Source organism: Tachyglossus aculeatus, chromosome 2 (genome assembly GCF_015852505.1).
Source record: "Tachyglossus aculeatus isolate mTacAcu1 chromosome 2, mTacAcu1.pri, whole genome shotgun sequence".
Taxonomy (NCBI): Eukaryota; Metazoa; Chordata; class Mammalia; order Monotremata; family Tachyglossidae; genus Tachyglossus; species Tachyglossus aculeatus.
Window position 1 is genome coordinate 164,426,299 of NC_052067.1, and position 20,549 is coordinate 164,446,847.

At 46.0% G+C, this 20,549-nt stretch overlaps 1 protein-coding gene across 1 annotated transcript in view; it reads left to right on the forward strand.

The window, feature by feature from the left end:
• TM7SF3 (transmembrane 7 superfamily member 3) overlaps positions 1 to 20,322 on the forward strand; it is an 81,111-nt gene extending 60,789 nt beyond the window's left edge. Inside the window, exons 9-12 of the mRNA XM_038765318.1 lie at positions 864 to 1,016; positions 5,965 to 6,062; positions 12,410 to 12,572; positions 19,734 to 20,322. Of these exons, the coding sequence (XP_038621246.1) occupies positions 864 to 1,016; positions 5,965 to 6,062; positions 12,410 to 12,572; positions 19,734 to 19,996 (677 nt within the window). The 3' untranslated portion in view covers positions 19,997 to 20,322. The remainder of the gene's footprint in view (positions 1 to 863; positions 1,017 to 5,964; positions 6,063 to 12,409; positions 12,573 to 19,733) is intronic.
• The last annotated feature ends 227 nt before the right edge of the window (positions 20,323 to 20,549 follow it).

Below are 20,549 nucleotides of genomic sequence, written 5' to 3' on the forward strand. Positions count from 1 at the left end.
AGCACTTACTGTGTGCAGAGCACTGGACTAAGCGCTTGGGAAGTACAAGTCGGCAACGTATAGAGGCGGTCCCTACCCAACAGCGGGCTCACAGTCTAGAAGGGGAGACAGACAACAAAACAAAACATAGAGACGCAGCGTGGCTCAGTGGAAAGAGCCCGGGCTTTGGAGTCAGAGGTCATGGGTTCGAATCCCAACTCCACCACGTGTCTGCTGTGTGACCTTGGGCAAGTCACTTAACTTCTCTGAGCCTCAGTTCCCTCATCTTTAAAATGGGGATTAAGACTGTGAGCCCCACGTGGGACAACTTGATCACCTTGTATCCCCCCCCAGCGCTTAGAACAGTGCTCTGCACATAGTAAGCGCTTAACAAATGCCATCATTATTATTATTATTATATTAAGATGAGGTCACTGAGGCTCAGAGAAGTTGTGACTTGCCCAAAGTCACCCAGCTGACAAGTGGCGGAGCCGGGATTTGAACCCATGACCTCGGACTCCAAAGCCCGGGCTCTTTCCACTGAGCCACGCTGCTTGTACTCCCAGGCACTTGGTCCAGTGCTCTGCACCCAGTAAGTGCTCAATAAATGTGATTGAATGAATGAATGCTCTCTCCTTGCTCACATTTTCCTCCTCCCTCCTCCTGCTCCCCAAGTTATGTTGCCAACTTGTACTTCCCAAGCGCTTAGTACAGTGCTCTGCACACAGTAAGTGCTCAATAAATACGATTGATTGATTCCCCCCATCTTACCTCCTTCCCCTCCCCACAGCTCCTGTATATATGTATATATGTTTGTATGTATTTATTACTCTATTTTATTTGTACAGATTTATTCTATTTATTTCATTTTGTCCTTTGCCCAGTTCGCCTGGCCCTCACGGCCGTCGCCGGGAGCCTGGGGGGCGTCCTCCTGGTAGCCTGCTGGTGGCGATTCGGACTGCTCGTCGTCTGTATGCCGTGCGTCGGGCTGGTGCTGGGATTCCTCGTCTCCGCAGCCGTCTTCTTCACACCCCTAGGTAGGCGGTCCGGGACCCTATTCGTTCATTCATTGATTCCATCGTATTTATTGAGCGCTTCCCGTATGCAGGGCACTGTACTAAGCGCTTGGGAAGTACAAGTCGGCAACATAGAGGGACGGTCCCTACCCAACAGCGGGCTCACAGTCTAGAAGGGGGAGACATTCATTCATTTATTCATTCATTCATTCATTCAATCGTATTTATTGAGCGCTTACTGTGTGCAGAGCACTGTACTAAGCGCTTGGGAAGTACAAGTTGGCAACATATTCATTCATTCATTCATTCAATCATATTTATTGAGCGCTTACTGTGTGCAGAGCACTGTACTAAGCGCTTGGGAAGTACAAGTTGGCAACATATTCATTCATTCAGTCAGTCAGTCATATTTATTGAACGCTTACAGTGTGCAGAGCACTGGACTAAGCGCTTGGGAAGTCCAAGTTGGCAACATATTCATTCATTCATTCAATCATATTTATTGAGCACTTACAGTGTGCAGACCACTGCACTAAGTGCTTGGGAAGTACAAGTTGGCAACATATTCATTCATTCATTCAATCGTATTTATTGAGCGCTTACAGTGTGTAGAGCACTGTACTAAGCGCTTGGGAAGTCCAAGTTGGCAACACATAGAGACGGTCCTTACCCAGCAGCGGGCTCACAGTCTAGAAGGGGGAGACATTCATTCATTCATTCATTCATTCAATCGTATTTATTGAGCGCTTACCGTGTGCAGTGCACTGTACTAAGCGCTTGAGAAGTACAAGTCGGCAACATCTAGAGACGGTCCCTACCCAACAGCAGGCTCACAGTCTAGAAGGGGGAGACATTCATTCATTCATTCATTCATTCCATCGTATTTATTGAGCACTTATCGTGTGCAGGGCACTGTACTAAGCGCTTGGGAAGTACAAGTCGGCAACATATGGAGACGGTCCCTACCCAACAGTGGGCTCACAGTCTGGAAGGGGGAGACAGACATTCATTCATTCAATCATATTTATTGAGCGCATACCGTGTGCAGAGTACTGTACTAAGCGCTTGGGAAGTACAAGTCGGCAACATCTAGAGACGGTCCCTACCCAACGGCGGGCTCATAGTCTAGAAGGGGGAAACAGACATTCATTCATTCATTCATTCAATCGTATTTATTGAGCGCTTACTGTGTGCAGAGCACTGTACTAAGCGTTTGGGAAGTACAAGTCGGCAACATATAGAGATGGTCCCTACCCAACAGCAGGCTCACAGTCTAGAAGGGGGAGACATTCAATCATATTGAGCGCTTACCGTGTGCAGGGCACTGTACTAAGCGCTTGGGAAGTACAAGTCAGCAACATCCAGAGACGGTCCCTATCTAACAGCGGGCTCACAGTCTAGAAGGGGGAGACAGACATTCATTCATTCAATCATATTTATTGAGCACTTCCCGTGTGCAGAGCAGTGTACTAAGCGCTTGGGAAGTACAAGTCGGCAACATCTAGAGATGGTCCCTACCCAACAGTGGGCTCACAGTCTAGAAGGGGGAGACAGACATTAATATAAATAAATTACGTTTTGGGAGGCAGCGTGGTGTATCGTTAAGGAGATACTTGTTTGCAGCTGCAGCAATTTGGAGGTTCGGATTGCCTAGAATAATGAACTCACTCAAACACAGTGTGTCAAATCATAGATTTTATTAGGAATACATGGACAATATGTATATATGTTTGTACGTATTTATTACTCTATTTTACTTGTACATATCTATTCTATTTATTTTATTTTGTTAGTATGTTTGGTTTTGTTCTCTGTCTCCCCCTTCTCAACTGTGAGCCCACTGTTGGGTAGGGACCATCTCTATGTGTTGCCAACTTGTACTTTCCAAGTGCTTAGTCCAGTGCTCTGCACACAGTAAGCGCTCAATAAATACGATTGATTGATTGATTGATTGACAGTATAACTGAGGGTGGAAATAGAACAGAAAAACACAGATATATATAAAAACTACGATAAGAAGAAGAATTCTTCTAGACTGTGAGCCCACGGTTGGGTAAGGACCGTCTCTATGTGTTGCCAACTTGGACTTCCCAAGCGCTAAGCGCTCAATAAATACGATTGATTGATTGATTGACAGTATAACTGAGGGTGGAAATAGAACAGAAAAACACAGATACATATAAAAACTACGATAATAAGAAGAATTCATCTAGACTGTGAGCCCACGGTTGGGTAAGGACCGTCTCTATGTGTTGCCAACTTGGACTTCCCAAGCGCTTAGTACAGTGCTCTGCACACAGTAAGCGCTCAATAAATACGATTGATTGATTGATTGATTGAATAGTAGATAAGATATACATCACCAATTCGGGAGACCACCTACATCTGGTTTCAAGGCTGGTGAGTCCCGGTTAAAGCTTCCAGAGTCCCGAATGGGAAAATCCCGAGCAGGACGTCTTCTCTGAGGGTGAGACTCCGAAGAGAAAGGGACTAACACGGGACTTATATTGAAAATCAGACAAAGCCAAATACCAGAGTTAGTCGCCCAATTGTTGTGATGATAATACTGGAGGACTGCCCAAAGAGGAAAATCCGAAGCAGGACGTCTTCTCTACGGGTGAGACTCTGAAGAGAAAGGGACTAACGCGGGACTTATATTGAAAATTAGACAAAGCCAAATACCAGAGTTAGTCGCCCAATTGTTGTGATAATAATACTGGAGGACTGCCCAAAGAGGATAATCCTGAGCAGGACGTCTTCTTTACGGGTGAGACTCTGAAGAGAAAGGGACTAACACGGGACTTATATTGAAAATTAGACAAAGCCAAATACCAGAGTTAGTCGCCCAATTGTTGTGGGACCTTAAGTGATAATAATACTGGAGGTCTGCCCAAAGAGGAAAATCCCGAGGAGGACGTCTTCTCTACGGGTGAGACCCCGAAGAGTAAGGGACTAACACGGGATTTATATTGAAAATCAGACAAAGCCAAATACCAGAGTTAGTCGCCCAATTGTTGTGGGACCTTAAGTGATAATAATATTGGAGGACTGCCCAAAGAGGAAAATCCCGAGCAGGACATCTTCTCTACAGGTGACACTCCGAAGAGAAAGGAACTAACACGGGACTTATATTGAAAATCAGACAAAGCCAAATACCAGAGTTAGTCGCCCAATTGTTGTGATAATAATACTGGAGGACTGCCCAAAGAGGAAATTCCCGAGCAGGATGTCTTCTCTGCGGGTGAGACTCCGAAGAGAAAGGGACTAACACGGGACTTATATTGAAAATCAGACAAAGCCAAATACCAGAGTTAGTCGCCCAATTGTTGTGATAATAATACTGGAGGAGTGCCCAAAGAGGAAAATCCCGAGCAGGACGTCTTCTCTACGGGTGAGACTCTGAAAAGAAAGGGACTAACACGGGACTTATATTGAAAATCAGACAAAGCCAAATACCAGAGTTAGTCGCCCAATTGTTGTGGGACCTTAAGTGATAATAATACTGGAGGACTGCCCAAAGAGGAAAATCCGAAGCAGGATGTCTTCCCTACGGGTGAGACTCTGAAGAGAAAGGGACTAATGCGGGGCTTATATTGAAAATTAGACAAAGCCAAATACCAGAGTTAGTCGCCCAATTGTTGTGGGACCTTAAGTGATAATAATACTGGAGGACTGCCCAAAGAACTGGCGAGGTTCCCTGGACAGTCACTCCCTTCATCAACATTTTAATAATAATAAAAATAATAATAATAATGACATTTATTAAGCACTTACTATGTGCAAAGCACTATTCTAAGCGCTGGGGAGCTTACAAGGTGATCAGGTTGTCCCACGGGGGGCTCACAGTCTTAATCCCCATTTTCCAGATGAGGTAACTGAGGCTCAGAGAAGTGAAGTGACTTGCCCAAAGTCACACAGCTGACAAGTGGCGGAGCCGGAATTTGAACCCATGACCTCTGACTCCCAAGCCCGGGCTCTTTCCACTAAGCCACACTGGTTCTCTATTATGTATATCATAGAATAATATATAATATATATTCATCATCATCATCATCATCAATCGTATTTATTGAGCGCTTACTATTTATAATGGGGGGCTCACAGTCTCAATTCCCATTTTTCAGATGAGGTAACCGAGGCACAGAGAAGTTAAGTAACTTGCCTAAAGTCACAGAGCAGACAAGCGGTGCCTGAGGCCTGTAGACTGTAAGCACGTTGCGGGCAGGGAGCGTGTTTACAAACGCTGAGAAGCAATGTGGCATAGTGGCTAGAGCCCAGGCCTGAAGGTCATGGGTTCTATTCCCAATTCAGCCATATGCCTGCTGTGTGACCTTGGGCAAGCTGCTGCTTAATAATAATAATAATAACAATAATAATAATAATGGCATTTATTAAGCACTTACTATATGCAAAGCACTGTTCTAAGCCCTAGGGAGGTTACAAGGTCATCAGGTTGTCCCACGGGGGGCTCCCAGTCTTCATCCCCATTTTCCAGATGAGGGAACTGAGGCCCAGAGAAGTGAAGTGACTTGCCCAAAGTCCCACAGCTGACAAGTGGTGGAGCCAGGATTTGAACCCGTGACCATATACATATGTATATGTACATATTTATTACTCTATTTATTTATTTTACTTGTACAATCTATTCTATTTATTTTATTTTGTTAATATGTTTGGTTTTGTTCTCTGTCTCCCCCTTCTAGACTGTGAGCCCACTGTTGGATAGGGACCGTTTCTATATGTTGCCAACTTGTACTTCCCAAGCGCTTAGTCCAGTGCTCTGCACACAGTAAGCGCTCAATAAATACGATTGACTGATTGATTGATTAGGACCCACACGCCTCCTGACCTCCGATCCTGGCTTCTTCCCGCTAGACGAAGCTCGCCCGACTGGGCTACCGGAATATTCAAGTGGCAAACCCGTCAGTTCTCCGATGGAGCTAACTTTTGGCTTTTTTTACCTTTCCAGGAGACTTGAAGATTTTCCGGGATGATTCTGTGTTCTGGGTGACATTTTCTTGCATCGTTCTGGTCGTTCCCATCCTCTTCATCGGCTGCCTGAGAATTGTAAGCGCGTTTAAAAACGGCATTTCATTTCATCCTGCCTTATTGCCTGCATGGGTGGTTATAAAATGATATCTAATATCTAATGATAATGATAACTAATGATTAATCAATCAATCAATCGTATTTATTGAGCGCTTACTGTGTGCAGAGCACTGTACTAAGCGCTTGGGAAGGACATGTTGGCAACATATAGAGACAGTCCCTACCCAACAGTGGGTGATTGAATGAATGAATCCGCCCCAGAGCTTAGCGCAGTGTCTGGCGTATACTAAGTGCTTAAAAATACCATTATTATTATTATTATTAATTATAATTATTATATCATCAATCATCAATTGTATTTATTGAGCGCTTACTATGTGCACATTATATGTGTTGTATATATTATAATAATAGTAATCAATCAATAAATCATATTTATTGAGCGCTTACTGTGTGCAGAGCAGTGTACTAAGCGCTTGGGAAGTACAAGTTGGCAACATATAGAGACAGTCCCTACCCAACAGCGGGCTCATAGTCTAGAAAGGGGAGACAGACAACAAAACAGAACATATTACCAAAATAAAATAAATGGAATAAATATGTATAAATAAAATAAATAAATAAATGGAGTAATAAATATGTACAAATATATATGCATATACCCCAGTGCTTACAGCAGTGCTTGGCACACAGCGCTTAACAAGTACCATTATTATTATTATAGAGCACAGGTCAGAAGGACCTGGGTTCTAATCCCGGATCTGCCACTTTTCTGCTGGGTGACCTCGGATGAGTCACTTCACTTCTCTGGGCCTCAGTTTCCTCATCTGTAAAGTGGGGATGAAGACTGTGAGCCCCCCGTGGGACCACCTGATCACCTTGTTAACCTCCCCAGCGCTTAGAACAGTGCTCTGCACATAGTAAGCACTTAATAAATGCCATCATTATTATTATTATTCTCTGCGCCTTGTTTACCTCATCTGTAAAATGGGGATTGAGACCTTGAGCCCCTCATGAGACCGGGAACTTTGTCCAACTCGATTTGCTTGTATCCATCCCAGTGCTTAGTACAGTGAGAAGCAGCGTGGCTCAGTGGAAAGGGCCCGGGTTTTGGAGTCAGAGGTCATGGGTTCAAATCCCGGCTCCGCCACTTGTCAGCTGTGTGACTTTGGGCAAGTCGCTTAACTTCTCTGTGCCTCAGTTACCTCATCTGTAAAATGGGGATTAAGACTGTGAGCCCCCTGTGGGACAACCAGATCACCTTGTAACCTCCCCAGCGCTTAGAACAGTGCTGTGCACATAGTAAGCGCTTAATAAATGCCATCATTATTATTATTATTATTATTACAGTGCCTGGCACAGAGTAGAGTGGCTCAGTGGAAAGAGCCCGGGCTTTGGAGTTAGAGATTCGTGGGTTCAAATCCCGGCTCCGCCAACTGTCAGCTGTGTGACTTTGGGCAGGTCACTTAACTTCTCTGGGCCTCAGTTCCCTCCTCTGTAAAATGGGGATGAAGACTGTGAGCCCCACGTGGGACAACCTGATTACCTTGTATCTACCCCAGTGCTTAGAACAGTGCTTGGCACATAGTAAGCGCTTAACAAATACCAACATTATTATTATTATTATTATTTTATTATTATTATTATTATTATTAGAGTAAGCACTTAGCAAGTACCATCACCACCATCCGGAATCTAGTGTAGGCGGGAGACAGACGTTAAACTGAATTTTCAGATGTGTACGTGACAGCTGAGAATCGGGTGCTCAAAGGGAACAGATCTAAGGGCTCAGGCGTTGCAGAAGGGAACTAAGGCCACAGTCAGGAAAGGCCTCTTGCAGGAGATTCCTTCATTCAGTCGTATTTATTGAGCGCTTCCTGTGTACAGAGCACTGTATTAAGCGCCTGGGAAGTACAAGTTGGCAACATGTTGAGATGGTCCCTACCCAGCAACGGGTTCACAGTCTAGAAGGAGAGGTGATTTTAGTAAGGCTTTGGAGGTGAGGGGGGTGATGGTCTGATAGATGATAATAATAATCAATCAATCAATCAATCATATTTATTGAGCGCTTACTGTGTGCAGAGCACTGTACTAAGCGCTTGAGAAGTACAAGTTGGCAACGTATAGAGACAGTCCCTACCGAACAGTGGGTTCACATGTGTTAAGCGCTTACAATGTGCAAAGCACTGTTCTAAGCGCTGGGGTATGTACGAGGTGATCAGGTTGTCCCACGGGGGCCCCACAGTCTTAATCCCCATTTTACAGAAGAGGACACTGAGGCCCAGAGAAGTTAAGTGACTTGCCCAAGGCCGCACAGCTGACAATTGGTGGAGCCAGGATTTTTTTTTCCAATGGCATTTATTAAGTTCTTACTATGTGCAAAGCATTGTTCTAAGCGCTGGGGTATGTACAAGGTGATCAGGTTGTCCCACGGGGGGCTCACAGTCTTAATCCCCATTTTACAGAAGAGGACACTGAGGCCCAGAGAAGTTAAGTGACTTGCCCAAGGTCGCAGAGCTGACAAGTGGTGGAGCCAGGATTTTTTTTCCAATGGCATTTATTAAGCACTTACTATGTGCAAAGCACTGTTCTCAGCACTGGGGAGGTTACATGGTGATCAGGTTGTCCCTCGGGGGGGCTCACAGTCTTAATCCCCATTTTCCAGATGAGGTAACTGAGGCACAGAGAAATTAAGCAACTTGCCCAAGGTCGCACAGCTGACAATTGGCGGAGCAGGAATTTGAACCCATGACTTCTGACTCCAAAGCCCGGGCTCTTTCCATTGAGCCACGCTGCTTCTCTGCAGGGGGTTCCAGGCCAGAGGGAGGAAGCGGGTAATAATAATAATAATCATGATGGCATTTATTAAGCGCTTACTATGTGCAAAGCACTGTTCTAAGCACTGGGGGGGTACAAGGTGATCAGGTTGTCCCACGGGGGGTTCACAGGGTTCATCCCCATTTTACAGATGAGGGAACTGAGGCCCGGAGAAGTGAAGTGACTTGCCCAAAGCTGACAATTGGCGGAGTCGGGATTTGAACCCGTGACCTCTGACTCCAAAGCCCGGGCTCTTTCCATTGAGCCACGCTGCTTCTCCAGCAGCGCAAGGGGTACGCAGCAGGGTAAGGGGTCAGTGGTGAGACTGAGGTCCAGTGAATAGGATGGCCAATCAATCAATCAATCAATCAATCGTATTTATTGAGCGCTTACTGTGTGCAGAGCACTGGACTAAGCGCTAAGGCCAGTGTTAGACGAGTGTGGGGTTGGTTTGGAATAGGAGAGCAGCGAGGTGAAGTAGGAGGGGGCAAAGAGATTGTGTTTTCAAGCCGACTTGTTGCCAACTTGTACTTCCCAAGCGCTTAGTACAGTGCTCTGCACACAGTAAGCGCTCAATAAATATGATTGATTGATTGACGGTGAGGAGTTTCCGTTTGATGCGGTGGCGGGGAGGGCAACCACTGTCTAAGACTTTAGACAGTGACTTTTAGACTGTGAGCCCACTGTTGGGTAGGGACTGTCTCTATATGTTGCCAACTTGTACTTCCCAAGCGCTTAGTACAGTGCTCTGCACACAGTAAGCGCTCAATAAATACGATTGATTGATTGATTGATTGATTGATTGGAGGCTCCTGAGGAGTGGGGAGATGTGGAGGGAACAATTCCTTTTCTTACTTAAATGATCCAGGCAGCAGAGTCAAGTGTGAGAGAAGCAGCGTGGCTCAGTGGAAAGAGCCCGGGCTTTGGAGTCAGAGGTCATGGGTTCAAATCCTGGCTCTGCCAATTGTCAGCTGTATGACCTTCGGCAAGTCGCTTAACTTCTCTGGGCCTCAGGTACCTCATCTGGAAAATGGGGATTAAGACTGGGAGCCCCCCGTGGGACAACCTGATCGCCTTGTAAGCTCCCCAGCGCTTAGAACAGTGCTTTGCACATATATTATTATATATGTGTAATAATAATATTATTATATATGTGTAATAATAATATTATATATGTGTAATAATATTATTATTATATATTATGTAATATTATGTAATGTAATATTATTATCAAGTGTGGACTAGAGTGGGGGAGAGACAGGAGGCTGGGAGGTCGGCGAAGGAGGCCGATACAGTAATTAAGGCAGGAGAGTTGAAATGCTTGGACTAATATGGTAGCGGTTTGGATGGAGAGAAGAGGGTGGATTTTCGAGATGTCATGCAGTTAGAACCGAAGAATTTGGTGACAGATTGAATATGTGGGTTCGAATAATAATGATGATGGTATATAAGTGCTTACTATGGGCCAGGCGCTGTGCTAAGCGCTGGGGGAGATACAAAATATGATTGAATAAATACGATTGAAGGTCATCAGGTTGCTCCACGTAGGGTTCACAGTCTTAACCCCCATTTTACAGATGAGGGAACTGGGGAGGCCCTGAGAAGTGAAATGACCTATCCAGGGTCACACAGCAGACAAGTGGCAGAGCCGGGATTAGAACCCATGTCCTCTGGCTCCCAAGCACATGCTGTTGGGCATGTCCTCTCTTTTCCCCGCTTGTCCCCGCTCTAAACGCTCAGTAAATATGTTTGATTTCCTCTAGAATCACATCTGGGGGATTGTGGCTTCTTTCTGAATTCTGCTTACTACGCAGTGCTTGGATCGTTTTTGAATTTTATCTTGCCGTTTCTGGATGTTCCCGAATTCTTTTTATCTTGACGTCTGCGGACCAGTTCTGAATTTTGTATATCTTGGTGTCTGTGAACTGTTTCTGAATTCTGTTTGTCTGGCTGTCTGAGGACCGTTTCCAAATTTTGTTGTTGTGCTGTCTGTGGGCTGTTTCCAAATTTCGTTTGTCGTGCTGTCTGTGGACGGTTGGTGAATTTTGTATATCTTGGTGTCAGTGGACTGTTTCTGAATTCTGTTTATCGTACTCTGTGGACTGTTTCTGAATTCCGTTTATCTTACGGTCTGTGGACTGTTTCTGAATTCAGTTTGTTGTGCTGTCCGGGGACCATGTCTGAATTCTGTTTATCTTGCCGTCTGTGGACCGATTCTGAATTTTGTATATCTTGGTGTCTGTGGACTGTTTCTGAATTCTGTTTGTCGGGCTGTCTGAGGACCGTTTCCAAATTTTGTTGTTGTGCTGTCTGTGGACTGTTTCCAAATTTCATTTGTCATGCTGTCTGTGGACGGTTTGTGAATTTTGTATATTTTGGTGTTGGTGGACTGTTTCTGAATTCTGTTTATCGTACTCTGTGGACTGTTTCTGAATTCTATTTATCTTACTGTCTGCGGACTGTTTCTGAATTCAGTTTGTTGTGCTGTCTGGGGACCATGTCTGAATTCTGTTTATCTTGACGTCTGTGGACCGATTCTGTATTTTATATATCTTGGTGTCTGTGGACTGTTTCTGAATTCTGTTTGTCGGGCTATCTGAGGACTGTTTCCAAATTTTGTTGTTGTGCTGTCTGTGGACTGTTTCTGAATTTTGTTTATTGTGCTGCGAGTGGACTATTTCTGAATTCTGTTTGTCGTGCTGGGGGTGGACTGTTTCTGAGTTCTGTTTCTCATGCTGTCCGTGGTCTGTTTCCAAATTTCGTTTGTCGTGCTGTCTGTGGACGGTTGGTGAATTTTGTATATCTTGGTGTCTGTGGACTGTTTCTGAATTCAGTTTGTCGGGCTGTCTGAGGACCGTTTCCAGATTTTGTTGTTGTGCTGTCTGTGGACTGTTTCCAAATTTCGTTTGTCGTGCTGTCTGTGGACGGTTGGCGAATTTTGTATATCTTGGTGTCGGTGGACTGTTTCTGAATTCTGTTTATCATACTCTGTGGACTGTTTCTGAATTCCATTTATGTTACTGTCTGTGGACTGTTTCTGAATTCAGTTTGTTGTGCTGTCCGGGGACCATGTCTGAATTCTGTTTATCTTGCCGTCTGTGGACCCATTCTGAATTTTATATATCTTGGCGTCTGTGGACTGTTTCTGACTTCTGTTTATCTTACTGTCTGCGAACCGTTTCTGAATTCTGCGTGTCTGGCCGTCTGCGGACCGTTTCCGAATTTTGCTGGCCGTGCCGAGCGTGGACTGCTTCTGAATTCTGTTTATCGCGCTGTGGGTGGACTGTTTCTAAATTCTGTTTATTGCACTGTTTCTGTATTTTCCCTAGCAGTCTGTGGACTGGTATTGAAGTCCGCTTATCTTGCCGTCCGTGGACCGTTTCTGAATTCTGTTTGTCATCATCATCAATCGTATTTATTGAGCGCTTACTGTGTGCAGAGCACTGTACTAAGCGCTTGTCCTATTGTCCGTGGATCGTAGCTGGATTCGGTTTTTCCTGCTGTCGCGTGCCGTGCCTGAATTCCGTCGATTCTGCCGTCTGTTGCAGTTGAATATCCTGGCGTGTGGAATTACTGGCTCCTACTCCGTGATTTTAGCCATCAACAGCTACTTTTACACCAGCCTCTCTTACATCACCTTGAATGTGCTCAAGAGAGCCCTCAACGCGGACTTCAGCAGAGCATACACCGATGTGCCTTTCCAGACTAACGGTAAGTACAGTCATTCAGTCGTATTTATTGAGCGCTTACTGTGTGCGGAGCACTGTACTAAGCGCTTGGGAAGTCCAAGTTGGGGTAGGTTGTTGTTGTTTTCATGTGCCATCGAGTCGTGTCTGACTCACAGCCATAGATGCGTCTCTCCCAGAACGCCCCGGTTCAATCTGTAATCGTTCCGGTAGTTGATCCGTAGAGTTTTCTTGGGAAAAACCCAGAAGTGGTTGACCATTGCCTCCTTTTCATTCATTCATTCATTCAATCGTACTTATTGGCCGCTTTCTGTGTGCAGAGCACTGTACTAAGCGCTTGGGAAGTCCAAGTCCAAGTACAGTGTGAAGCAGCGTGGCTCAGTGGAAAAGCGCCCGGGCTTTGGAGTCCGAGGTCATGGGTTCAAATCGCAGCTCCACCAACTGTCAGCTGTGTGACTCTGGGCAAGTCACTTCACTTCTCTGTGCCTCAGTGACCTCATCTGTGAAATGGGGATGAAGACTGTGAGCCCCCCGTGGGACAACCGGATCACCTTGTAACCTCCCCAGCGCTTAGAACAGTGCTTTGCACATAGTAAGCGCTTAATAAATACCATTATTATTATTATTATTAGAGAAGCAGCGTAGCTCAGTGGAAAGAGCTCGGGCTTTGGAGTCAGGTCATGGGTTCAAATCCTGGCTCTGCCAATTGTCAGCTGTGCGACTTTGGGCAAGTCACTTCACTTCTCTGTGCCTCAGTGACCTCATCTATGAAATGGGGATGAAGACTGTGAGCCCCCCGTGGGACAACCGGATCACCTTGTAACCTCCCCAGCGCTTAGAACAGTGCTTTGCACATAGTAAGCACTTAATAAATACCATTATTATTATTATTAGAGAAGCAGCGTAGCTCAGTGGAAAGAGCACGGGCTATGAAGTCAGAGGTCATGGGTTCATATCCCGGCTCTGCCAATTGTCAGCTGTGTGACTTTGGGCAAGTCACTTCACTTCTCTGTGCCTCAATGACCTCATGTGTAAAATGGGGATGAAGACTGTGAGCCCCACGTGGGACAACCTGATCACCTTGTAAGCTCCCCAGCACTTAGAACAGTGCTTTGCCCTTAGTAAGCGCTTAGTAAATGCCATTATTAATCAATAACAATAATAATAATGATGGCATTTATTAAGCACTTACTGTGTGCAAAGCACTGTTCTAAGTGCTGGGGAGGTTACAACGTGATCAGGTTGTCCTAAGAGGCTCACAGTCTTCATCCCCATTTTACAGATGAGGTAGCTGAGGCCCAGAGAAGTTAAGTGACTTGCCCAAAGTCACACAGCTGACAAGTGGCGGAGCCGGGATTTGAACCCCTGACCTCCGACTCCAAAGCCCGGGCTCTTTCCACCGAGCCACATAGCTTCTCCGAACAATCAATCGTATTTATTGAGCACTTACTGTGTGCAGAGCACTGTACTAAGCGCTTGGGAAGTCCAAGTTGGCAACATATAGAGACGGTCCCTACCCAACAGTGGGCTCACAGTCTATTATTATTATTATTACAAGTTGGCAACATCTAGAGACGGTCCCTACCCAACAGCGGGCTCACAGTCTAGAAGGGGGAGACAGGCAACAAAACATGTTAACAAAATAAAATAAATAGAATAAATATGTACAACTAAAACGAGTCTCTGCCTCGACTCTCTCCCGTTTCGCCGCTGCTGCCCAGCACGGGGGAGTTTTGACTCGTAGTAGACGGCCTTCCCCTCGCTAGCCACTGGCCAAGCTAGGAATGGAAGGGGTCGGCCTCTGCTTGACTCTCCCTCCTGTAGCCGAGGCTGGTAGAGGACTGGAAGTAGCGTCATCGAAAGAAGCTATTCGTGTTAATAATAATAATAATAATGATGGCATTTGTTAAGCGCTTACTATGTGCAGAGCACCAGTCTAAGCGCTGAGGGGGATACAAGGTTATCAAGTCGTCCCACGTGGGGCTCACAGTCTTCATCCCCATTTTACAGAGGAGGGAACGGAGGCTCAGAGAAGTGAAGTGACTCGCCCAAGGTCACACAGCAGGCATGTGGCGGAGCCAGGATTCGAACCCATGACTCCTGACTCCAAAGCCCGGGCTCTTTCCACTGAGCCACGCTGCTTCTCTAAGAGCGTTGTGACTATTGAAGTAATAGTTTCACTACAGGTGCATATATATTGCAGCGCTGCCATGGGGGGAAACAGATGCTAAAAAGGAGTAGAATAAGAATAATAGTGGTATTTGAGAAGTGCTTCTTATCAGTACTTAGTACAGTGCAAGCGCTTAGTACAGTGCTCTGCACACAGTAAGCGCTCAGTAAATACGACTGATGATGAGTAAGCGCTCAATAAATACAATCGAATGAATACTAAGCGCTTAATAAATCAATCAATTGTATTTATTGAGCGCTTACTGTGTGCAGAGCACTGTACTAAGAGCTTGGGAAGTACGAGTTGGCAACATATAGAGATGGTCCCTACCCCACAACGGGCTCACAGTCTAGAAGAATAATAATGATGGCATTTATTAAGCGCAAAGCACTGTTCTAAGCGCTGGGGAGGTTACAAGGTGATCAGGTTGTCCCACGGGGGGCTCACAGTCTTAATCCCCATTTTCCAGATGAGGGAACTGAGGCACAGAGAAGTGAAGTGAGGTGCCCAAAGTCACCCAGCTGACAACTGGCGGAGCCGGGATTTGAACCCATGACCTCTGACTCCAAAGCCCGGGCTCTTTCCAGTGAGCCACGCTGCTTCTCTCTAATACAGCATATACTGATCATAATAAAATAAATGAAAGGGTGCTGTATATAATAAAATAATAATGATGGTATTTGTTAAGCGTTTACTATGTGCCAAGCAGTGTTCTAAGCGTAATCAGGTTGTCCCATGTGGGGCTCACGGTCTTAATCCCCATTTTACAGATGAGGTCAATGAGTCAGGGAGAAGTATATATGTTTGTACATATTTATTACTCTATTTTATTTGTACATATTTATTCTATTTATTTTATTTTGTTAATATGTTTTGTCTTGTTGTCTGTCTCAGAGGCTCAGAGAAGTTAAGTGACTTACCCAGGGTCACACAGCAGACATGTGGCGGAGCCGGGATTCGAACTCATGACCTCTGATTCCAAAGCCCGGGCTCTCTCCACTGAGCCACGCTGCTTCTCTAAATAATAATAATAATAATGATGGCATTTATGAAGCACTCTCCCCCTCATCCCCCTCTCCATCCCCCCCATCTTACCTCCTTCCCTTCCCCACAGCACCTGGATATATGGATATATGTTTGTACAGATGTATTACTCTAGTTATTTATCTTACTTGTACATATCTATTCTATTTATTTTATTTTGTTAGTATGTTTGGTTTTGTTCTCCGTCTCCCCCTTTTAGACTGTGAGCCCACTGTTGGGTAGGGACCGTCTCTGTACGTTGGCAACTTGGACTTACTTCCCAAGCGCTTAGTCCAGTGCTCTGCACACAGTAAGCGCTCCATAAATCAGCATGGCTCAGTGGAAAGAGCCCGGGCTTTAGAGTCAGAGGTCACGGGTTCAAATGCCGGCTCTGCCACTTGTCAGCTGTGTGACTTGGGGCAAGTCACTTCACTTCTCTTTTATCATCATCATCAATCGTATTTATTGAGCGCTTACTGTGTGCAGAGCACTGGACTAAGCGCTTGGGAAGTACAAGTTGGCAACATATAGAGGCAGTCCCTACCCGACAGTGGGCTCACAGTCTAAAAGGGGGAGACAGAGAACAAAACCCACCACACTAACAAAATAAAATAGAATAGATATGTACAAGTAAAATAAATAGAGTAATAAATATGTACAAACATATATACAGGTGCTGTGGGGAAGGGAAGGAGGTAAGATGGGGGGATGGAGAGGGGGACGAGGGGGAGAGGAAGGAAGGGGCTCATGAAGGAATGTTGGGTCCCTACCCAACAGCGGGCTCACAGTCTAGAAGGGGGAGACAGACAACAAAACAAAACGGATTAACAAAATAAAATAAGTAGAATAAATATGTACAAGTAAAATAAATAAATAGAGTAATAAATAGGTACAAGCATCTATCCATATATCCAGGTGCTGTGGGGAAGGGAAGGAGGTAAGGCCCAGGGGGGATGGAGAGGGGGATGAGGGGGAGAGGAAGGAGGGAGCTCAGTCTGGGAAGGCGCTTAACAAGTACCACAATTAATATTATTATTATTACGATGATGCAGTAGCATGGCGTAGTGGATAGAGCCCGGGCCTGAGACTCAGAAGGTCATGGGTTCCGATCCCGGCTCCACCACCTGTCTGCCGTGTAACCTCGGGCAAACCACTGAACTTCTCCATGCCTCAGTTCCCTCATCTGTAAAATGGGGATGGAGACTGTGAGCCCCACACGGGACGGGGGACTGCATCCAACTCGATTTGCTCAGTGCGGTGCCTGGCCCATAGTAAGCGCCTAACTTATCTATGCCTCAGTGACCTCATCTGTAAAACGGGGATGAAGACTGTGAGCCCCATGAGGGACAACCTGATCACTTCCTTCCTCCCCCCCCCCCCCATCCCCCCCGCCTTACCTCCTTCCCCTCCCCTGTATATATGTATATATGTGTGTACATATTTATTACTCTATTTTATTTGTACATATTTATTCTATTAATTTTATTTTGTTAATACGTTTTGCTCTGTTGTCTGTCTCCCCCTTCTAGACTGTGAGCCCGCTGTTGGGTAGGGACCGTCTCCATGTGTTGCCGACTTGTACTTCCCAAGCGCTTAGTACAGTGCTCTGCACACAGTAAGCGCTCAATAAATACAATTGAGTGAATGAATCCCGGCTCCACCACCTGTCTGCTGTGTGACCTCGGGCAAGCCGCTTAACTTCTCCATGCCTCAGTTCCCTCAACTGTAAAATGGGGATGGAGACTGTGAGGCCCACACGGGACGGGGGACTGCGTCCAACTCGATTTGCTCGTTATCCACCCCAGCGCTTAATGCGGTACCTGGCCCATAGTAAGCGCTTAACAAATACCATCATCATCATCATCATCATCATTATTATTATTATTATTATTATTGTAAAATGGCGATTAAGACTGTGAGCCCCCCATGGGACAACCTGATCACCTTGTAACCTCCCCAGCGCTAAGAACAGTGCCTTGTACATAGTAAGCGCTTAACAAATACCATCATCATCATCATCATCATCATTATTATTATTATGATTGTAATATGGCAATTAAGACTGTGAGCCCCCCGTGGGACAACCTGATCACCTTGTAACCTCCCCAGGGCTTAGAACAGTGCCTTACACATAGTAAGCGCTTAACAAATACCACCATCATCATCATCATCATTATTATTATTGTAAAATGGTGATTAAGACTGTGAACCCCCTGTGGGGCAACCTGATCACCTTGTAACCTGTTCCCCAGTGCTTAGAACTGTGCCTTGCACATAGTAATCGCTTAACAAATACCATCATCATCATCATCATTATTATTATGATTGTAAAATGGCGATTAAGACTGTGAGCCCCCCGTGGGACAACCTGATCACCTTGTAACCTCCCCAGCGCTTAGAACAGTGCCTTACACATAGTAAGCGCTTAACAAATATCATCATCATCATTATTATTATTATTATTATTATTATTATTATTATTATTATTATTATTGTAAAATGGCGATTAAGACTGTGAGCCCCCCATGGGCCAACCTGATCACCTTGTAACCTCCCCAGCGCTTAGAACAGTGCCGTGTACATAGTAAGCATTTAACAAGTACCATCATCATCATCATCATTATTATTATTGTAAAATGGCGATTAAGACTGTGAGCCCCCCTTGGGGCAACCTGATCACCTTGTAACCTCCCAAGGGCTTAGAACAGTGCCTTGCATGTAGTAAGCGCTTAACAAATACCATCATCATCATCATCATTATTATTATTCCTATTGTAAAATGGCGATTAAGACTGTGAGCCCCCCATGGGCCAACCTGATCACCTTGTAACCTCCCCAGCGCTTAGAACAGTGCTTTGTACATAGTAAGTGCTTAACAAATACCATCATCATCATCATCATCATTATTATTATTATTATTATTGTAAAATGGCGATTAAGACTGTGAGCCCCCAATGGGACAACCTGATCACCTTGTAACCTCCCCAGCGCTTAGAACAGTGCCTTGCACATAGTAAGCGCTTAATAATTGCCATCAAATATTATTATTCCCCGCTCCGCCCGCTAGCCTTTGAAGTAATAATAATAATAATGATGATGGCATTTAGAGAAGCAGCGTGGCTCAGTGGAAAGAGCCCGGGCTTTGGAGTCAGAGGTCACGGGTTCAAATCCCCGCTCTGCCAATTGTCAGCTCTGTGACTTTGGGCAAGTCGCTTCACTTCTCTGTGCCTCAGTTACCTCATCCGGAAAATGGGGGTGAAGACTGTGAGCCCCCCGTGGGACAACCCGATCGCCTTGTATCTCCCCAGTGCTCAGAACAGTGCTTTGCACCTAGTAAGCGCTTAATAATAATAATAATAATAATAATGTTGGTGTTTGTTAAGCGCTTGCTATGTGCAAAGCACTGTTCTAAGCGCTGGGGTAGGTACAAGTTAATCAGACTGTTCCACGAGGGGCTCCCAGTCTTCATCCCCATTTTCTAGATGAGGGAACTGAGGCCCAGAGAAGTGACTTGCCCAACGTCACCCAGCTGACAAGTGGCGGAGCCGGGATTTGAACCCATGCCCTCTGACTCCAAAGCCCGGGCTCTTTCCACTGAGCCACGCTGCTTAACAACTACCATCGTTATTATTATCGATAGGACCAACTTGTACTTCCCAAGCGCGTAGTCCAGCGCTCTGCACACAGTAAGCGCTCAATAAATACGATTGATTGATTGATTATTATTCATTAAGTGCTACGTGCAAAGCACCGAGGTAGAGGAACCGAAAGCTCGCTGAAGAATGAAGAATGAAGAAGAATGAAGAAGAATGCCATCATTAAGTAAGATTTAAGCATCTTTTAGACTGTGAGCCCACTGTTGGGTAGGGACTGTCTCTATGTGATGCCAATTTGTACTTCCCAAGCGCTTAGTACAGTGCTCTGCACATAGTAAGCGCTCAATAAATACGATTGATTGATTGAAGAAGGGGTGTTCCCGGTTTCCTTTGGCAGACTTCATCATCCTGGCAGTTTGGGGGATGCTGGCCGTGAGTGGAATCACGCTGCAGATTCGGAGAGAGCGGGGCCGGCCTTTCTTCCCTCCGCACCCGTATAAAGTGTGGAAGCGGGAGAAGGAGCGCCGGGTGACCAACGTCCTCGACCCCAGCCACCACGTGCCCCCGCTCAAGGACAGGCTGTACGGCCGGCTGGCCCGCCTCCGGGAACTCTTCCGCAGGGAACAGCCGGCCGGGGAGAGGACGCCGCTGCTGCTGTAACCGCGGCCTTCCCGCGGGAAGGGCTCCCGAACCGCACGGACGCCCTCGGCCGAGTCGGCGGGCCCTCGGGCCGCCGCGAGGACCGCTCGGAAACGTCGACGGAGGCGGAAGGCCGCGAGGAAGACGAGCCGGATCTGGTCCAAAACCCCCCGATCGAGGCCGGGCCGCCTTCGAGACCCGACGAGGGGACAATTCCAAGTGCCGGAGATGCGTCGTGTCCGGTCTTTCTGTCTCTGGTGATAAACGCCGGCTGTCCGAGCGGAGAACTCGGCGCCTTTCCGGTAGAAGGCTTAGGGATCCATTAAGTAGGTATGCAGCACGCTAAATCGAGGCGGTGGAAAACAGACGGTAAGCAGTCGTCTCCAGACGGATAGAAGTTTCGTTTGCAGTACCTCGAGTGGTTCTTTAAGCCGGGCCTGTGCAAAATGGTGGTTTGTCTCCAAGCACGCCGAATCGTTGCTGGCCGGAGCTGTGGAATTTGGGGATTTAGAGTCAGGGAATCGGGATGTCTTTCAATCAGGGGAGGTGGGGTGGAATGCAGCCGGAGGAAGCT